Source organism: Raphanus sativus, chromosome 6, assembly GCF_000801105.2.
Source record: "Raphanus sativus cultivar WK10039 chromosome 6, ASM80110v3, whole genome shotgun sequence".
Lineage (NCBI taxonomy): Eukaryota > Viridiplantae > Streptophyta > Magnoliopsida > Brassicales > Brassicaceae > Raphanus > Raphanus sativus.
Window position 1 is genome coordinate 39566089 of NC_079516.1, and position 14062 is coordinate 39580150.

Below are 14062 nucleotides of genomic sequence, written 5' to 3' on the forward strand. Positions count from 1 at the left end.
TTATTTAGTTTTTATAATTAGTTGAAAGTTATAACTTTAGTAACTTTTTGAAAAATTATATTAAAACTTTTAAAATAATATTTTGTTTTGTTTTATATATGTGTATATCTTTATATATGTATGTATATTTGTTTTTAAAAAATTCTAGTGAATAGCTAGTATAAAGTTTTTATAAAACAAATTATTGTACTATTTGTGAATTTAAGTTTATACATAAATGTGTATATATTTATATTTATACTAATTCCATTTTTTATTTTTTATTTAAAATGTAAAATTATTTTCAAAAAGTAATTTTATATTTATTTATCTTTCCGTAATCGTTCTCAACCGCAAACACTAGCCAGAACCAACTTTTGATTTTAAGAAGTTCGAAGTAGTTTAAAATAATTTATAACAGTTTATATGATTAGTTTGGAACGCTATCAACCGCTACCAACGACAATATTATGATTGCCGATGGTAGTCATGCTTTTGTTAAATGGTCTAGAGACTGTATACCGTTACGAAGACCGAATGACGCAACTTGTTTAATATATATTTCAAGTTGGCCATAACCAATTTTTCTACGTGTGGAAGACGATCTATAGCATTTTTACAGAAACATTTGTTAAAGCACAACTACCACATATATAATGTATTTTTTTTTTTTTTGTAACTTAGGCTTTATATAATGTATTACCAGCAATTGGCGATATCTACATTTACCATATGCACGTCTTTGAAATGGAAACATTCTATTTGTGAATGTCTTGCTCCTAAATTTTAATATAAATATGCAACGCATGAAGAGATATTAAAACACCACAATACCAGCGCTATCTTTTTCTTGTGAAAGTTTGCATTGGCAGAGAAGAGGAAGCCAGGAACGATGAAATAGAGACAAGGTTCTGGAATCCGAAGATAGAAAGAGGAAGGTCGAAGCCTGCAGCAATGAATTACGAAACGGCTTTGTTCATGAGCAAAAATGGATAAATGAAGAAATGATAAAACAATTATCAAACTAGAAGTCGATACCCGGAGAAAAGAAGAGGGTGTGACTAAGATCCTAGATGCAAGGTATGTAAAGTTAGACTTTTAGTTTTGACTGCTTTGAATTATTCAAGATTCTAACAACACCAATACCAATAGGCTTGAGCGTTGGGGTATCCGTTGGTGTTCGAATCGGGTTTTTCGGATTTTCGGGTTTACGTCTCTAGATCTCATACTAAAATTTTATTAGTACGGATCGGGTTCAGGTAATAACACTTCGGGTTCGGTTCAGAATTATATTGCTTCCTAAAATCATAAAGTAACCATATATCATTCGGATTCGGGTTATATCTGTTCGGTTCGGATATAACCAAAAAAAAAAAAAACTTAAAGCAAAACATAAAAACAAACACCTAAATTAAATAAAAATTAATCTCTTACACATAAAATTATAAAATAATAATAAAATATTAGATCAAGTATGAAAAAAACATCATTTATAAACAATATATATTACCTTATACAGAGTAGATTTGTTATTTCAATGAGCAAATTATAAACTATATATCTATAACTAATTGTGTACTTAAAGCATTAATAATTTTTAATATTTATTATTATATATCATATTACCATAAATATTGAATTTAATAATTTAAATACTTATATATATTTCAAAATATTTATATTAACTATTAGTTTCAGATATTTCGGGTTACCTGTTCGGGTTCGGTTAGTTTCAGATTTTTCGGGTTACCTGTTCGGGTTCGGTTAATAGTACTTCAGGTTCAGATATTTTTTGTTCCATCCTACAAGACCCGTTTGGATATTTTTATATTTCGGGTTGGATAACGGGTCGGGTTTTCTGGTTCGGGTTCGGTTCGAATTTCGGGTTCCGAATTTTATGCCCAGACCTAAATACCAAGATGGAAGCAAGGTCACAGGAAAAAAGGGCAGAAAGAGGAGAATCTAACAGAGCTATCAGACGAATGCTTTTGACTTATCTTATACCTTTCAGATTTGGATTGTGGTGTCAAGAACATAATGCTCTTTGATTTTGGTAGCTCCTGCACCAGACAAGAATGTAGGATCTCTCTAGAGAAACAGAACTCATGTTAGCTTCACTTGTCTCAGAAACCAAGGAGACTTCTTTGTGTTGGCATATGATCCTTCTGTCTCAGAGAATCTCAACTAAGAGGTTAAGTTAAACACTTCTGTAGCAGCTACGTTGCTGAATTTGACTTCCTAATCAATGTCCAAGCAGGATCACTACGTCATGGAATCTTCATGAAATATACTAGTAACATAAGGGAAAATGATTAACCTCAGCATTGATTAACCATCCTGTATGTGGGTCGTTGCCATAAAACTTGGTGTATATGATTACTATTTGTGTGTTGAGACCCGTTGAGCTTGATCGCCAAATACAAATCCTTTAGCCATTCATGAACGGTCCTCTGATGCTCGTTTGATTAACTCCTCCTGAAGACTGGTATAATCCGGAAATAATTCAAACGAGAAGATGAATAACAAGATCATCATTTATTGAACAAGATCTATTCCTTACAGCACTTATCTGTTTAGAACAAGAGTTGTTCTAAAGAAGCATCCTCATTTCCAATCTAAAATCATTTGTGCAAGAACTGTAATAACAGAGTAGAAAGTAACAAGGTAAAAGATCCGTATTTACACCAACGGATAACAGAATGAGTAGTCAGTTTCAAAAGCCAGAGCAACGAAATATTGTGAAATATATATATTTCCTCTCGCATCCTTTATTTATAAAGTTCCTTATTGGTAAATTTTGTAATACAATTGACATTTAGGTTTGAGAAAAAACGAATTCTACATTTCTAAACATTATTTGTGTACATGATTCCATTTCCATTACTCACAACAACATTAAAAAAAAAAGATAATCCTATTTCACATTTGACCATTCATTTTACTTGTTGCTTAAGACATCACTTGACCATGAATCGGATCTTTAGCTCCTTTTCTTGAACTCTTTGGGCTTTCTTCTTCATTTTCCTCTGAAGATCCGTCTGTTGCTTCGAGTATATTTTGATTACTACTTTGTGATATCACTGGTGATGTGCTATCATTGCTCTTGAAACAGTTACAATCATCAGTTGGTTGACACGTGATCTTGTCGAGTTTAGTGTTCATTTCAGACATCTTGGCCATGAGTTCTTTGATATCTAGCCATTGGTCGACTTGAACTTCCACATCTACCATCCATCTTAATGAAGCTTCTAACTCTTTGATTCTACTCTTGTACCTAGATATCAACAACACATATATTATATAAACCAAAAAAAACATTTTAAGAAATCACAAAGACTTTGACCAAAAAAAAAGAAATCACAATGACTTTTCAAGCATTTCATGTATTATATAAACTATACAAACCTATACTTCTTGCGTACGTTTCTGTGTCTGAGTTCTGCATAAGCTTCAACAAGACAAACAGCCTTTTCAAGAAGACGCTTGAGATCTTCAATGACTTTCCTCTGAGAATATTCTACTTTTTCGCTGATCTTATCGACATGAACCACCAAGGGAGTGATCCTGGAGATTGTAGCACAGAGACGGTCCAAGATACATTTTGTGGTTAAAGATTTATCTTTTGCTTTTATGATGGCTTCATGAAGCACTTGGAGAGTAATTGCAAGAGCAGCCCCTACAATAACCTCACCAATCGGCATTTTCTTGAGAATAATGAGGAGGAGAGAGGAACTAGCTCTTGAGGTGAATGTATGTACATAGAAACAATGGAAGACTTCTCTTTTATAGATAAAATGAGTTGTGTTGGAAGTAGGAATTATACGAGGATAAGAGACAACATTGACTTTGACTTAGTATTGGTCGAGACTCTTTCTTTTCTACGTGAAAGGAGTTAATTGGATATATGTGCAAGTTGTGATCATTTAATTCTGCAGAAGGGAAGAGAATCAATCTCAATGATTGACTTTGTTATGTTAGAATATTTTCTTGACTTGCAAAAAAAAAGAAACATACAAAATGCTTATAATTTAGAAAATTAATTCAAAACAACACTAGTTCTAACTTCTAACTTCTAACTTCTCTTTGTTTAATCCCTATTGCCACATATTATACAAATTAGATGACATTGGATTTGACGAAATAAAAGGGAATTCTGCAAGTTATTTGTGTAAATGATCCATTTCGAATCTACATTTTAAATTAAATCTTTTTCATCGAATTACACTTGATCATTCATTTTATTTGCTTGTCACAGCTGGTAATCGAGAATCACCACTTCAAAACTAAACGCTTCGACTATATTTCGATCAGTACTAGTGTACTATTTGATATGCTATGATTTTTCTTGAAACATGGACAATACGTCGGTTGAAGCATGAAGTTAGAGTTCATTTCGGGCATATTGGCCATGAGTTCTTTGAATAATAAACATTTAGGATCATATAGGAAATGCTGAGTTTTATAGAAGCAAAGTTAGTATAACCGTCGTAGAAGAGCTGTTGAGTTGTATGGAAAGAGTTTCTCCAGATGTAGTTTAACAGCTGAATTATGCAATAACAAATCATATACACTCCTGATACTTGGGATGGAAAATTTGATATATGCCAGTAACATAAGACGAAGTAATTAATCTCAGCAAGGATTAACACATCCGGTTTGTTTTCTTTGCCATCTCACCTTGGTGTATATGGCACGTTGCTGTGGCACGTTGAGCTTGATCGCCAGTACAAATTAAATGATCAAGCCATTCATGAACGACTTCTGATGCTTGTCTGAATTATTTTTCCTCACTGATCTGTTTCCTCTGAAAAAAAGTCATTTTCTATTTTCTGTAGCCTCCACAGTAACTAGATTGTAGAAGTATATTGGAGATTGATCCATTGCTGTTGCGATGCATTGCAAAAACAGTTCGAAACTTGTCCTCCAAGGAAACTAAAGGATCAGAAAATCAGTATATTCACACATTCTTTTATTCACTATTTATGTGGTGAAAGGGAAATGAGAGGATGTTGCAGAGATGAGATGGAAGATAAAGAGGATTAGCTTCTAGGAAGGATTAAGAGGAACAACGACACACATGTCTAATATGTTGCTCAGATCATATCATTCATTGAACAAGACAACTGTTCCTAATAAGAGTTGTTCTAAACAGGCATCCTCATTTCCATTCTAAACCACTTGTGCAAGAAAGAGTAGAAAGTATACAAGGTAAAAAGATCCTTAGACCCACCGAGATTGCTAAAAAATAAAAAGCATTGTCTCTCCAACACCCTCACTCGAGATAATGGTGTGTATAACCATTAATCTCGCAGAATCCAACATATCCCCTCTAAGATAATATTTTTTATTTTTAAGCAATTTCGGTGGAACTGTGGGTCATCAACTAATGGGTTGATCGGGTCATTGTCCGGGCCAGATTAATGGGTCAGGGTGTTAGGTTCGCTCTAATACCGTGATAAGTTTTTTGGGTTTCCAACTTAAAACTAATTGGCAATTAGTGGATTACTGGTCCAAATCTCTTATATATTACTAATATTCCTTTCATATTTTCAATGTAGAATCTTCTCTCCAACAAGACGGAAGCAAGGTCACAGGAAAAAAGGGCAGAAAGAGGAGAATCTATCAAAGCTATCAGACGAATGCTTTTGACTTATTACGATTCTTAATATTCTACATTACATTGCTTATACTGTATTTGGATGGGTGCAGTTTCACATTAGCTTAACCAGAGTATCTTATACCTTTCAAATATGGATTGTGGAGTCAAGAACATAATGCTCTTTGATTTTGGTAGCTCCTGCACCAGCCAAGAATGTAGGATCTCTCTAGAGAAAAAAAACTCATGTTAGCTTCACTTGTCTCAGAAACCAAGGAGACTTCTTTGTGTTGGCATATGATCCTTCTGTCTCAGAGAATCTCAACTAAGAGGTTAAGTTAAACACTTCTGTAGCAGCTACGTTTCTGAATTTGACTTCCTAATCAATCTCCAAGCAGGATCACTACGTCATGGAATCTTCATGAAATATATACTAGTAACATAAGAGAAAATGATTAACCACAGCAAGGATCAACCACCTGCATGTGGTCGTTGCCATCAAACTTGGTGTATATGATTACTATTTGTGTGTTGCGACACGTTTATCTTGATCGCCAGATACAAATCCTTTAGCCATTCATGAACGGTCTTCTGATGCTCGTTTGATTAATTCCTCCGCACTGAAGACTAGTATAATCCGGAAATAATGATAACAACAGAATGAGTAGTCAGTTGCAAAAGCCAGAGCAACGAAAAATTGTGATATATATATATATATAATTCCTCTCACATCCTTCATTTATAAAATTCCTTATTGGTAAATTTTGTAATACACTTGACATTGAGGGGTGTATTCAATTAAGGGTTTAGAGTGATTTGTATTAAAATGACAAATCCACTGTTATTTAAACATGGATTTTAAAAAACACTTTAGAATCTAGTGTTATTAAACTTGACATTTTATAAAACACTCTGAAATCAACTGTTATTGAACAAAATTTAAGTTAGAGATTTTAGAATTATTTAAGTGTTTCTATAGTGTTTGAGGGGAGTTCCTTAGTTATAAAAATAAAAATATAAATCTCACTGTTTTAAATGAGATTCTAGAGTGTTTTAACAAAAATCACATCAAATTCTCTAATTCTCCTGCAATCATTTAAAAACTCATTAAAAATCAAATCACTTCAAATTTTAGATTCAATACATCCCTCTTAGATTTGAGAACAAAAACGAATTCTACATTTTACATATTATTTGTGGAGTTATTCTTAGGTTCACCCCCTAGGATGAACCTCTAGGTTCACCAACCAATAGTGTTTGAGTATTTGATATCTTTTAAAAAAGGAAACAAAATTTAATTTCAAAACTATATTATATTTTTAAAATAACAAATATAAATACATAAAAAATAGTAGTAGTTACAAAAATAAATAAATTAATATTATTAAGCTTTTAATAAAATACTAAACCCTATACCCTAAATCCTAAACCCTAAAATTTTAGGTAAATCTTAAACCCAAAAATTTACCTGAGCCTTTTGATAATCGTAAACCCTAAATCACAAATATTAAAAACTAAATCATAATAACACTAAACCCTAAATCCTAATCACTAAATCCTAAACCCTTGGGTAAATCCTGAACCCTTGGATAAATCATAAACTCAAACATTATATATTGGTCGGTGAACCTACAGGTTCATGAATTATCCAAGGGTCTGGGGTTTACCCAAGGGTTTAGGGTTTACTGATTAGAATTTAGGGTTTAGTGTTTTTTATGATTTAGTTTTTAATATTTATGATTTAGGGTTTAGGATTTATCAAAAGGCTTAGGTTTACCTAAATTTTTTGGGTTTAGGATTTAGGGTATATGTTTTAGGATTTAGAGTATAGGATTTAGTATTTTAGTGAAGACTTGATAATATTAATTTATTTATTTATTGTAATTATTACTATTTTTATGTATTTTTTATTTTAATCTAATTTAGAAATTCAATTATGTTTAAAGATATCAAATATCAAATACTCAAACACTACTGGTTGGTGAACCTAGAGGTTCACCCTAGGGAGTGAACCCAAGAATAAGTCAACAATTGTGTACATGATTCCATTTCCATTCCTCACAACAACATTAAAAAAAAAAAGATAATCCTATTTCACATTTGAGCATTCATTTTACTTGTTGCTTAAGACATCACTTAACCACGAATCGGATCTCACGATCTTTAGCTTTTTTTCTTGAACTCCATCGAAGGTGGATATCAATCCTTGAGCTTTCTTCTTCATTTTCCTCTGAAGATCCGTCTGTTGCTTCGAGTATATTTTGATTACTAGTTTGTGATATCACTGGTGATGTGCTATCATTGCTCTTGAAACAGTTACAATCAGTTGGTTGACACGTGATCTTGTCGAGTTTAGTGTTCATTTCAGACATCTTGGCCATGAGTTCTTTGATATCTAGACATTGGTCGACTTGAACATCCACATCTACCATCCATCTTAATGAAGCTTCTAACTCTTTGATTCTACTCTTGTACCTAGATATCAACAACACATATATATTATATAAACCAAAAAGAAAACATTTTAAGAAATCAAAAAGACTTTTCAAGCATTTCATGTATTATATAAACTATACAAACCTATGCTTCTTGTGTAGGTTTCTCCGTCTGAGTTCTGCATAAGCCTCAACAAGAAAAACAGCCTTTTCAAGAAGACGCTTGAGATCTTCAATGACTTTCCTCTGAGAATATTCTACTTTTTCGCTGATCTTATCGACATGAACCACCAAGGGAGTGATCCTGGAGATTGTAGCCCCGAGGCGGCCCAAGATACATTTTGTGGCTAAAGATTTATCTTTTGCTTTTATGATGGCTTCATAAAGCACTTGGAGAGTAATTCCAAGAGCAGCTCCTATCATAACCTCACCAATCGGCATTTTCTTGAGAATAATGAGGAGGAGAGAGGAACTAGCTCTTGAGTTGAATGTATGTACATAGAACAGAGGAAGACTTCTCTTTTATTGATAAAATGAGTTGTGTTGGAAGTAGGAAGTATATGAGGATAAGAGACAACATTGACTTTGACTTAGTATTGGTCGAGACTCTTTCTTTTCTATGTGAAAGGAGTTAATTGGATCTATGTGCAAGTTGTGATCATTTAATTCTGCAGAAGGGAAGAGAATCAATCTCAATGATTGACTTTGTATGTTTAGAATATATTCTTGACTTGCAAAAAATAAACATACAAAAAGCTTATAGTTTAGAAAATTTATTCAAAACAACACTAGTTCTAACTTCTAACTTCCAACTTCTCTTTGTTTAATCCCTATTGCCACATATTATACAAATTAGATGACATTGGATTTGACGAAATAAAAGGGAATTCTGCAAGTTATTTGTGTAAATGATCCATTTCGAATCTACTTTTTTAAATCAAATATTTTTCACCGAATTACATTTGATCATTCATTTTATTTGCTTGTCACAGCTGGTAATCGAGAATCATCACTTCCAAAACAAAACGCTTCGACTATATTTCGATCAGTACTATTTGATATGCTATGGTTTTTCTTGAAACATGGACAATACGTTGGTTGAAGCAATGAAGTTAGAGTTCATTTCGGACATATTGGCCATGAGTTCTTTGATATCCCATTGATTAATTGATTTGAATATCCGCATCATGATTTAACTCTTTGATTCTTCTCTTGTTTGCAACTAAACGCACGTATCTACATAATTTATATAGTGTAAGCGTGTGATCGGCGTTAGTAAGCACGTATTTAAATTGTTTGAACATTCTGGTTGGCGTTTTAAGTTACTATATGGACTTTAAGGCCCATATAGATTGAGGGAAAATACTTGAAATGCACCAATCCTAAGTTTGAAGTGTTACAGTGTCTTCAAGCTTCAACGTCGGAAGATCACTAAATTCCTTTTGATCAGGCGACTATGAATTGCCAAGTTCTCCCAGCCACATTTTCATGAGAATTTTCTGGTTGTTCGGTTGAGGTGCATGATCCAAAATGTTTATTATTCAATATAAGAGAAGTTCAGTGAGGTGATTATATTAAGTGCTGGTTTTATAGTAGCATAGTTAGTATAACCGTCGTAGAAGAGCTGTTGAGTTGTATGGAAAGAGTTTCTCCAGATGTAGCTTAACAGCTGAATTATGCAATAACAAATAATATACACTCCTGATACTTGGGATGGAAAATTTGATATATGCTAGTAACATAAGACGAAGTGATTAATCTCAATAATTAACACATCCGGTTTGTGGTCTTTGCCATCTCACGTTGGTGTAATGATTACTAGTTGCTGTGACACGTTGAGCTTGATCGCCAGTACAAATTAAATGATCAAGCCATTCATGAACGACTTCTGATGCTTGTCTGAATTATTTTTCCTCACTGATCTGTTTCCTCTGAAAAAAAAAGTCATTTTCTATTTTCTGTAGCCTCCACAGTAACTAGATTGGTAGAAGTCTATTAGAGACAGATCCATTGCTGTTGCGATCCACTGCAAAAACAGTTCGAAACTTGTCCTCTAAGGAAACTAAAGGATATGAAAATCTTGTAGAGTATTAACACATTCTTTTATTCACTCTTTATGTGGTGAAAGGGAAAGGAGAGAGGATGTTGCAGATATGGAAATGGAAGATAAAGAGGATTAGCTTCTGGGAAGGATTAAAATGAACAACAACAACACACATGTCTAATATGTTGTTCAGATCATATCATTCATTGAACAAGACAACTGTTCCTAATAAGAGTCGTTCTAAAAGGCATCCTCATTTCCACTCTAAACCACTTGTGCAAGAACTGTAATAACAGAGTAGAAAGTAACAAGGTAAAAAAGATCCTTAGACCCAAACAGAAAAGAAAAAACACAAACTTCCACTCTTTTCTAGTTTCATTACACAAGCTCTAAAAAAGGCCGGACACAACACTAAAAGAGTAAAAAAAAGATCACTAAAAGATATCGAAACCCTCTCGTAAAGACAGAAGCTGCTTTATGAAAAAAAAGGTCTCATTCATTTGAGCGGGTTCCCGGGTGTAGTGATGGAGAGATCCGGCCACGCAAAGTACTCGCCGGCGTTGCTGCTCTCTAAACCCTCGAACTGCCACGTGGACGGTACCGCAGCAACCCCGTTGCTCCCCACATTCGCCGCCGCGGAATCACCCGAAAACGGCCACACCGCTCTCCCGAGTCCGAAGCTGACGTCGTCGAAACCCGACCCGTGCCCGATTCCGAACCCGCCGATTCCGAGGTCCGACCCGGTCCCGTGAGCCGTGTTCTGGTTCAGGAGAGAGGTGAAACCGCCGGAGAGAGACAGAGCGCTTCCCTTTCCGTCGTTTTCGAGTTGAGCCGTTACGGCGCGGCTAACGCCGTTAGGGTTCGAGGAGTGAGGGAAGAGAACAGGCGTCGCTTGTAACGGAACATCACGGGAGGAGGAGGAGGAGGTGGAGGAGGGGCAAGTGCGGGAGCGTTTGGCGGATTTGCGAGTACCGCCGCCGACGGGAATGTCGCGGAGAGTTCCGCCGTGAGTCCAGTAACGGCGACAGGATTTGCAGAAGTGGCGAGGCTGAGAGAAGTTGTAGTTGTTGTAGTAACAGAACTTAGTGTTGGTTGACTCGCAGCGAGGACAAGGGAGTTGCTCTTGCTGCTCGGTGGTGGTGGTCGGAGGAGGAAGCCCCGTTATTACACCGTGAGGTGATCTCGTCGCTATCTGTCGTGATTCGCCGGAGTCAGACATCATCATGGTGGTGTGTGGAAGAAGAAGAATACGCGGGAGAAGGAAAGCTTTTCTTTGTTTTGTTGTTTTGGTCTGAAAGGTTGGAACTTTAGTGAGGTTTGTGGAGTTTATATGGAGAAAACATGCGCAGATAGAGTAAATGGGGGGTATGGGAGAAGCAAGTCAGGCTTTTTTTACAGAGGGTGTTGGGTTGATTTGAGGCCACGCCCTCTCTCTCTCTCTCTCTCTCTCTCGTCTTTAAAATTTTGTCTTTTTATGGGTTTTTTCTCGGAATAGTTGAGTCGGCTATTGATAGTTATGAACACTGATGGCTCTGTTTCCTCACTAGGAGTCGGCTCACTTCATTACATAGGTGGCTCTTCTTTCAAAGATATCAGTTTGTTTGAAATAATGAGATAAAACAAAAAAAATATCTCACATCTTTACATTATAAATTTATAATTTCTACAACCTAAAATGTTTATAGTGTGATGGAAATGGAGTGATAGTATCAGTCTACTAGAAGCTTTGAATTTTAAATTTAGTTAAGCCTAATTTAATACTCGAATTACAGTTTGATTTTCTTTTTTTTTAATACAAAGAGTTACAGTTTGATATTAGAAACTTTGTGGGGTAAAAGTGGAAAATACACACAAAAACATTGCACCTTAACTGCCGCCATGAAAATATCGTCGCAATATTTGACTATGGCGAACAGTAGTATTGATTAAGGGAATAGTGTAGCACACTAAACGTTTTCATTGACATATTTGAGGTTGGGGTATAATGAAATGAGATTAGTGTTTTATTCAGCGAGGTGATCATTCGCAGCTCTGATTCCAGGAATTTACTGGAATCTTTGCTACCTTTTTTTTTTTGAACAACAATCTTTGCTACTTATATTATCGGGAAAATGTCATTATATTTTTAGTACTGATCTTTTATTGGTATAGTATTTTATTCTTTACCAATCTTATAAATCATTTTTGACACACAGAAAGAAACAATTATTGTACTTGTTTGTCTAATAATGCGAATGTTTAGCCACGGATTCATGGCGCTGCCTTTATGTTTACAGCCTTAAAATTAGTAAACAACAGACAAGACCAATAATAATGACACTTCTTTTTTTTATAATGACACAACTTACCTCTTGTGAAAAACAAATGCATGTGGAATAAAACAAGAGAACACAATGATACGGAGATAATGCATAGAGAGAGGTGGTGTTAGGTCGCAGTAGGCAACACATAGGTAGGAAGACTATTGAGTGTATCAATGTACAGCCAGTTCCCGGTAATTCAACAATTATTATCTCTTAAGTTTTATTATTATTTAAATGAATAAATTTTTAATTAGTAGTTAAATATTGTGCTCGAATATTTAAAAGTTATAATACACAATTTCGATATTTGATTTTTTCCATGTTACAGTTAATAATAATATCTGTAAACGTGTAAAGATATACGCGAATGTAATTTTTTTTATTTGAGTGGCTGATTTAATGTAACTAAACAATATCATAAGCGCGATTCTTCGACAATATGAAAGGAGTTGAATTCGTGTTCCAGAACATTTTTTTGCTTAGATTTGGATGTTCCAGAAAGTTGGAATCAAGTGAAACGTTTTCTATAACTTTCGTTGGATTTGAACTTGAAAAACAGATAACTTGATTTATTGTATAGTTTATATGAGACGATTTACATTATTATTCTTTGTTGGGATCACGCAGCTTTCGAAATTAAAATCCAAAATTCTGATCATGTTTCACTGTTCGCTGTCTAAGAAAAAACAATAGTACTGTAGTAGCCAAAACATTTTGTTTGTTTTTTCCTTTTGAAAAAGTGCTACATTTTGTCTGTTTATTTTGAGATTTTTTTTATTGGACGTATTTTTCTTCCCAAAATTGTTATTCAAATTATTTAGACAGTTGAAAGTCGCTTATTTATTCGAAGTTTATTACAAATGTTTGCGGGATTTCTAATTAACAACATAGGTAGTGGCGGTGGACCCTGCTTTCGTGTTTCGTCAGCAACGTCGTACGTAGTGTAATTCACATTGTAAACTTATGATGTTTCTTGATTCGACAGCGAATCAGAATCTAAGTTAGTCGACTAACCGTTTGTATTGGAGTTTGATCGTTCAAGAGGACTATATCGTGACTACATCTATGCACAAGACAATAAGATTATGAGAGCACTCTCTCTCTCTTCCCTCTCTCTCTCTCTTCTCTCTCGACTTCAAGCGCCTCTGTTTTAACTCCGGCGTCCGGCGGTGCGTCCGCGCGCGTGCCGACGCCGGAGGTGCCCTCTCCCCTTTTTCCTCGTTTGCTTTTTGCTCTTCTTCCGGATCCATCGTCTTTTACCGATATGCTCTCCGATCTGCAACAGAGGCTCTCTCTGGTGAAGTGCGCTGCTCGCGAGGTGCTCCGACTCCGGCGTGGTCGCTGCTTTGTGGATTCGAGGCGAGGTTCTAGTTGGTGGCTTCGACTACGGTCGGTTCTGTGGAAGGGTCGGCTTTTGGGTTTTGAAGCAGGTCTTTTTCAATTCCTAGATCTGCTTCGGATTTGTCTCCGTGATGAGGAATGCGGCTTGTCTTCTTCTCTGTCTACTGTGGCTTTGTGCTGATGTAGGCTTGGTGGTCAATAGACTAAGGGGAGCGGTTTTGCGGTCCATTGCGGTGTCGTCGTGGGCTCTCTCCTCTGCCTCTTAGTCACGTGTGTTCCGGTTGTTCATCTCGCCGGAAGCATGTCTTGAGCGGTCGTGTGCAGGCGGAGTTGGCAGACCTCTCAGTTCAGACTTGCGTGATTT

The 14062-nt window shown here is 35.4% G+C and overlaps 2 protein-coding genes and 1 pseudogene across 2 annotated transcripts; all 3 read right to left on the reverse strand.

The window, feature by feature from the left end:
* Window positions 1-2750: 2750 nt before the first annotated feature.
* On the reverse strand, window positions 2751-3732 carry LOC108809971 (RPW8-like protein 3; annotated as a pseudogene).
* A 3799-nt stretch (window positions 3733-7531) lies between these two features.
* LOC108809606 (RPW8-like protein 3) lies at window positions 7532-8556 on the reverse strand. The gene is made up of 2 exons (XM_018581749.2): window positions 8156-8556; window positions 7532-8050 (listed from the first exon to the last, which is right to left on the reverse strand). Exons 1-2 carry the CDS (start codon window positions 8449-8451, stop codon window positions 7708-7710), a joined length of 639 nt encoding a protein of 212 aa, XP_018437251.1. The 5' UTR covers window positions 8452-8556; the 3' UTR covers window positions 7532-7707.
* A 1731-nt stretch (window positions 8557-10287) lies between these two features.
* On the reverse strand, window positions 10288-11453 carry LOC108807200 (dof zinc finger protein DOF3.4-like). Its single transcript, XM_018579454.2, has one exon. The coding sequence runs from the start codon at window positions 11277-11279 to the stop codon at window positions 10551-10553; it is 729 nt and encodes a 242-aa protein (XP_018434956.1). The 5' UTR covers window positions 11280-11453; the 3' UTR covers window positions 10288-10550.
* Window positions 11454-14062: the final 2609 nt, after the last annotated feature.

Coding starts and splice junctions, on each gene's coding strand:
- LOC108807200 (XM_018579454.2), bottom strand. CDS start 11,279: ATGATGATGTCTGACTCCGGCGAATCACGACAGATAGCGACGAGATCA.
- LOC108809606 (XM_018581749.2), bottom strand. CDS start 8,451: ATGCCGATTGGTGAGGTTATGATAGGAGCTGCTCTTGGAATTACTCTC. Junction 8,051..8,155: donor AACCTACACAAGAAGCATAG/GTTTGTATAGTT, acceptor GTTGATATCTAG/GTACAAGAGTAGAATCAAAG.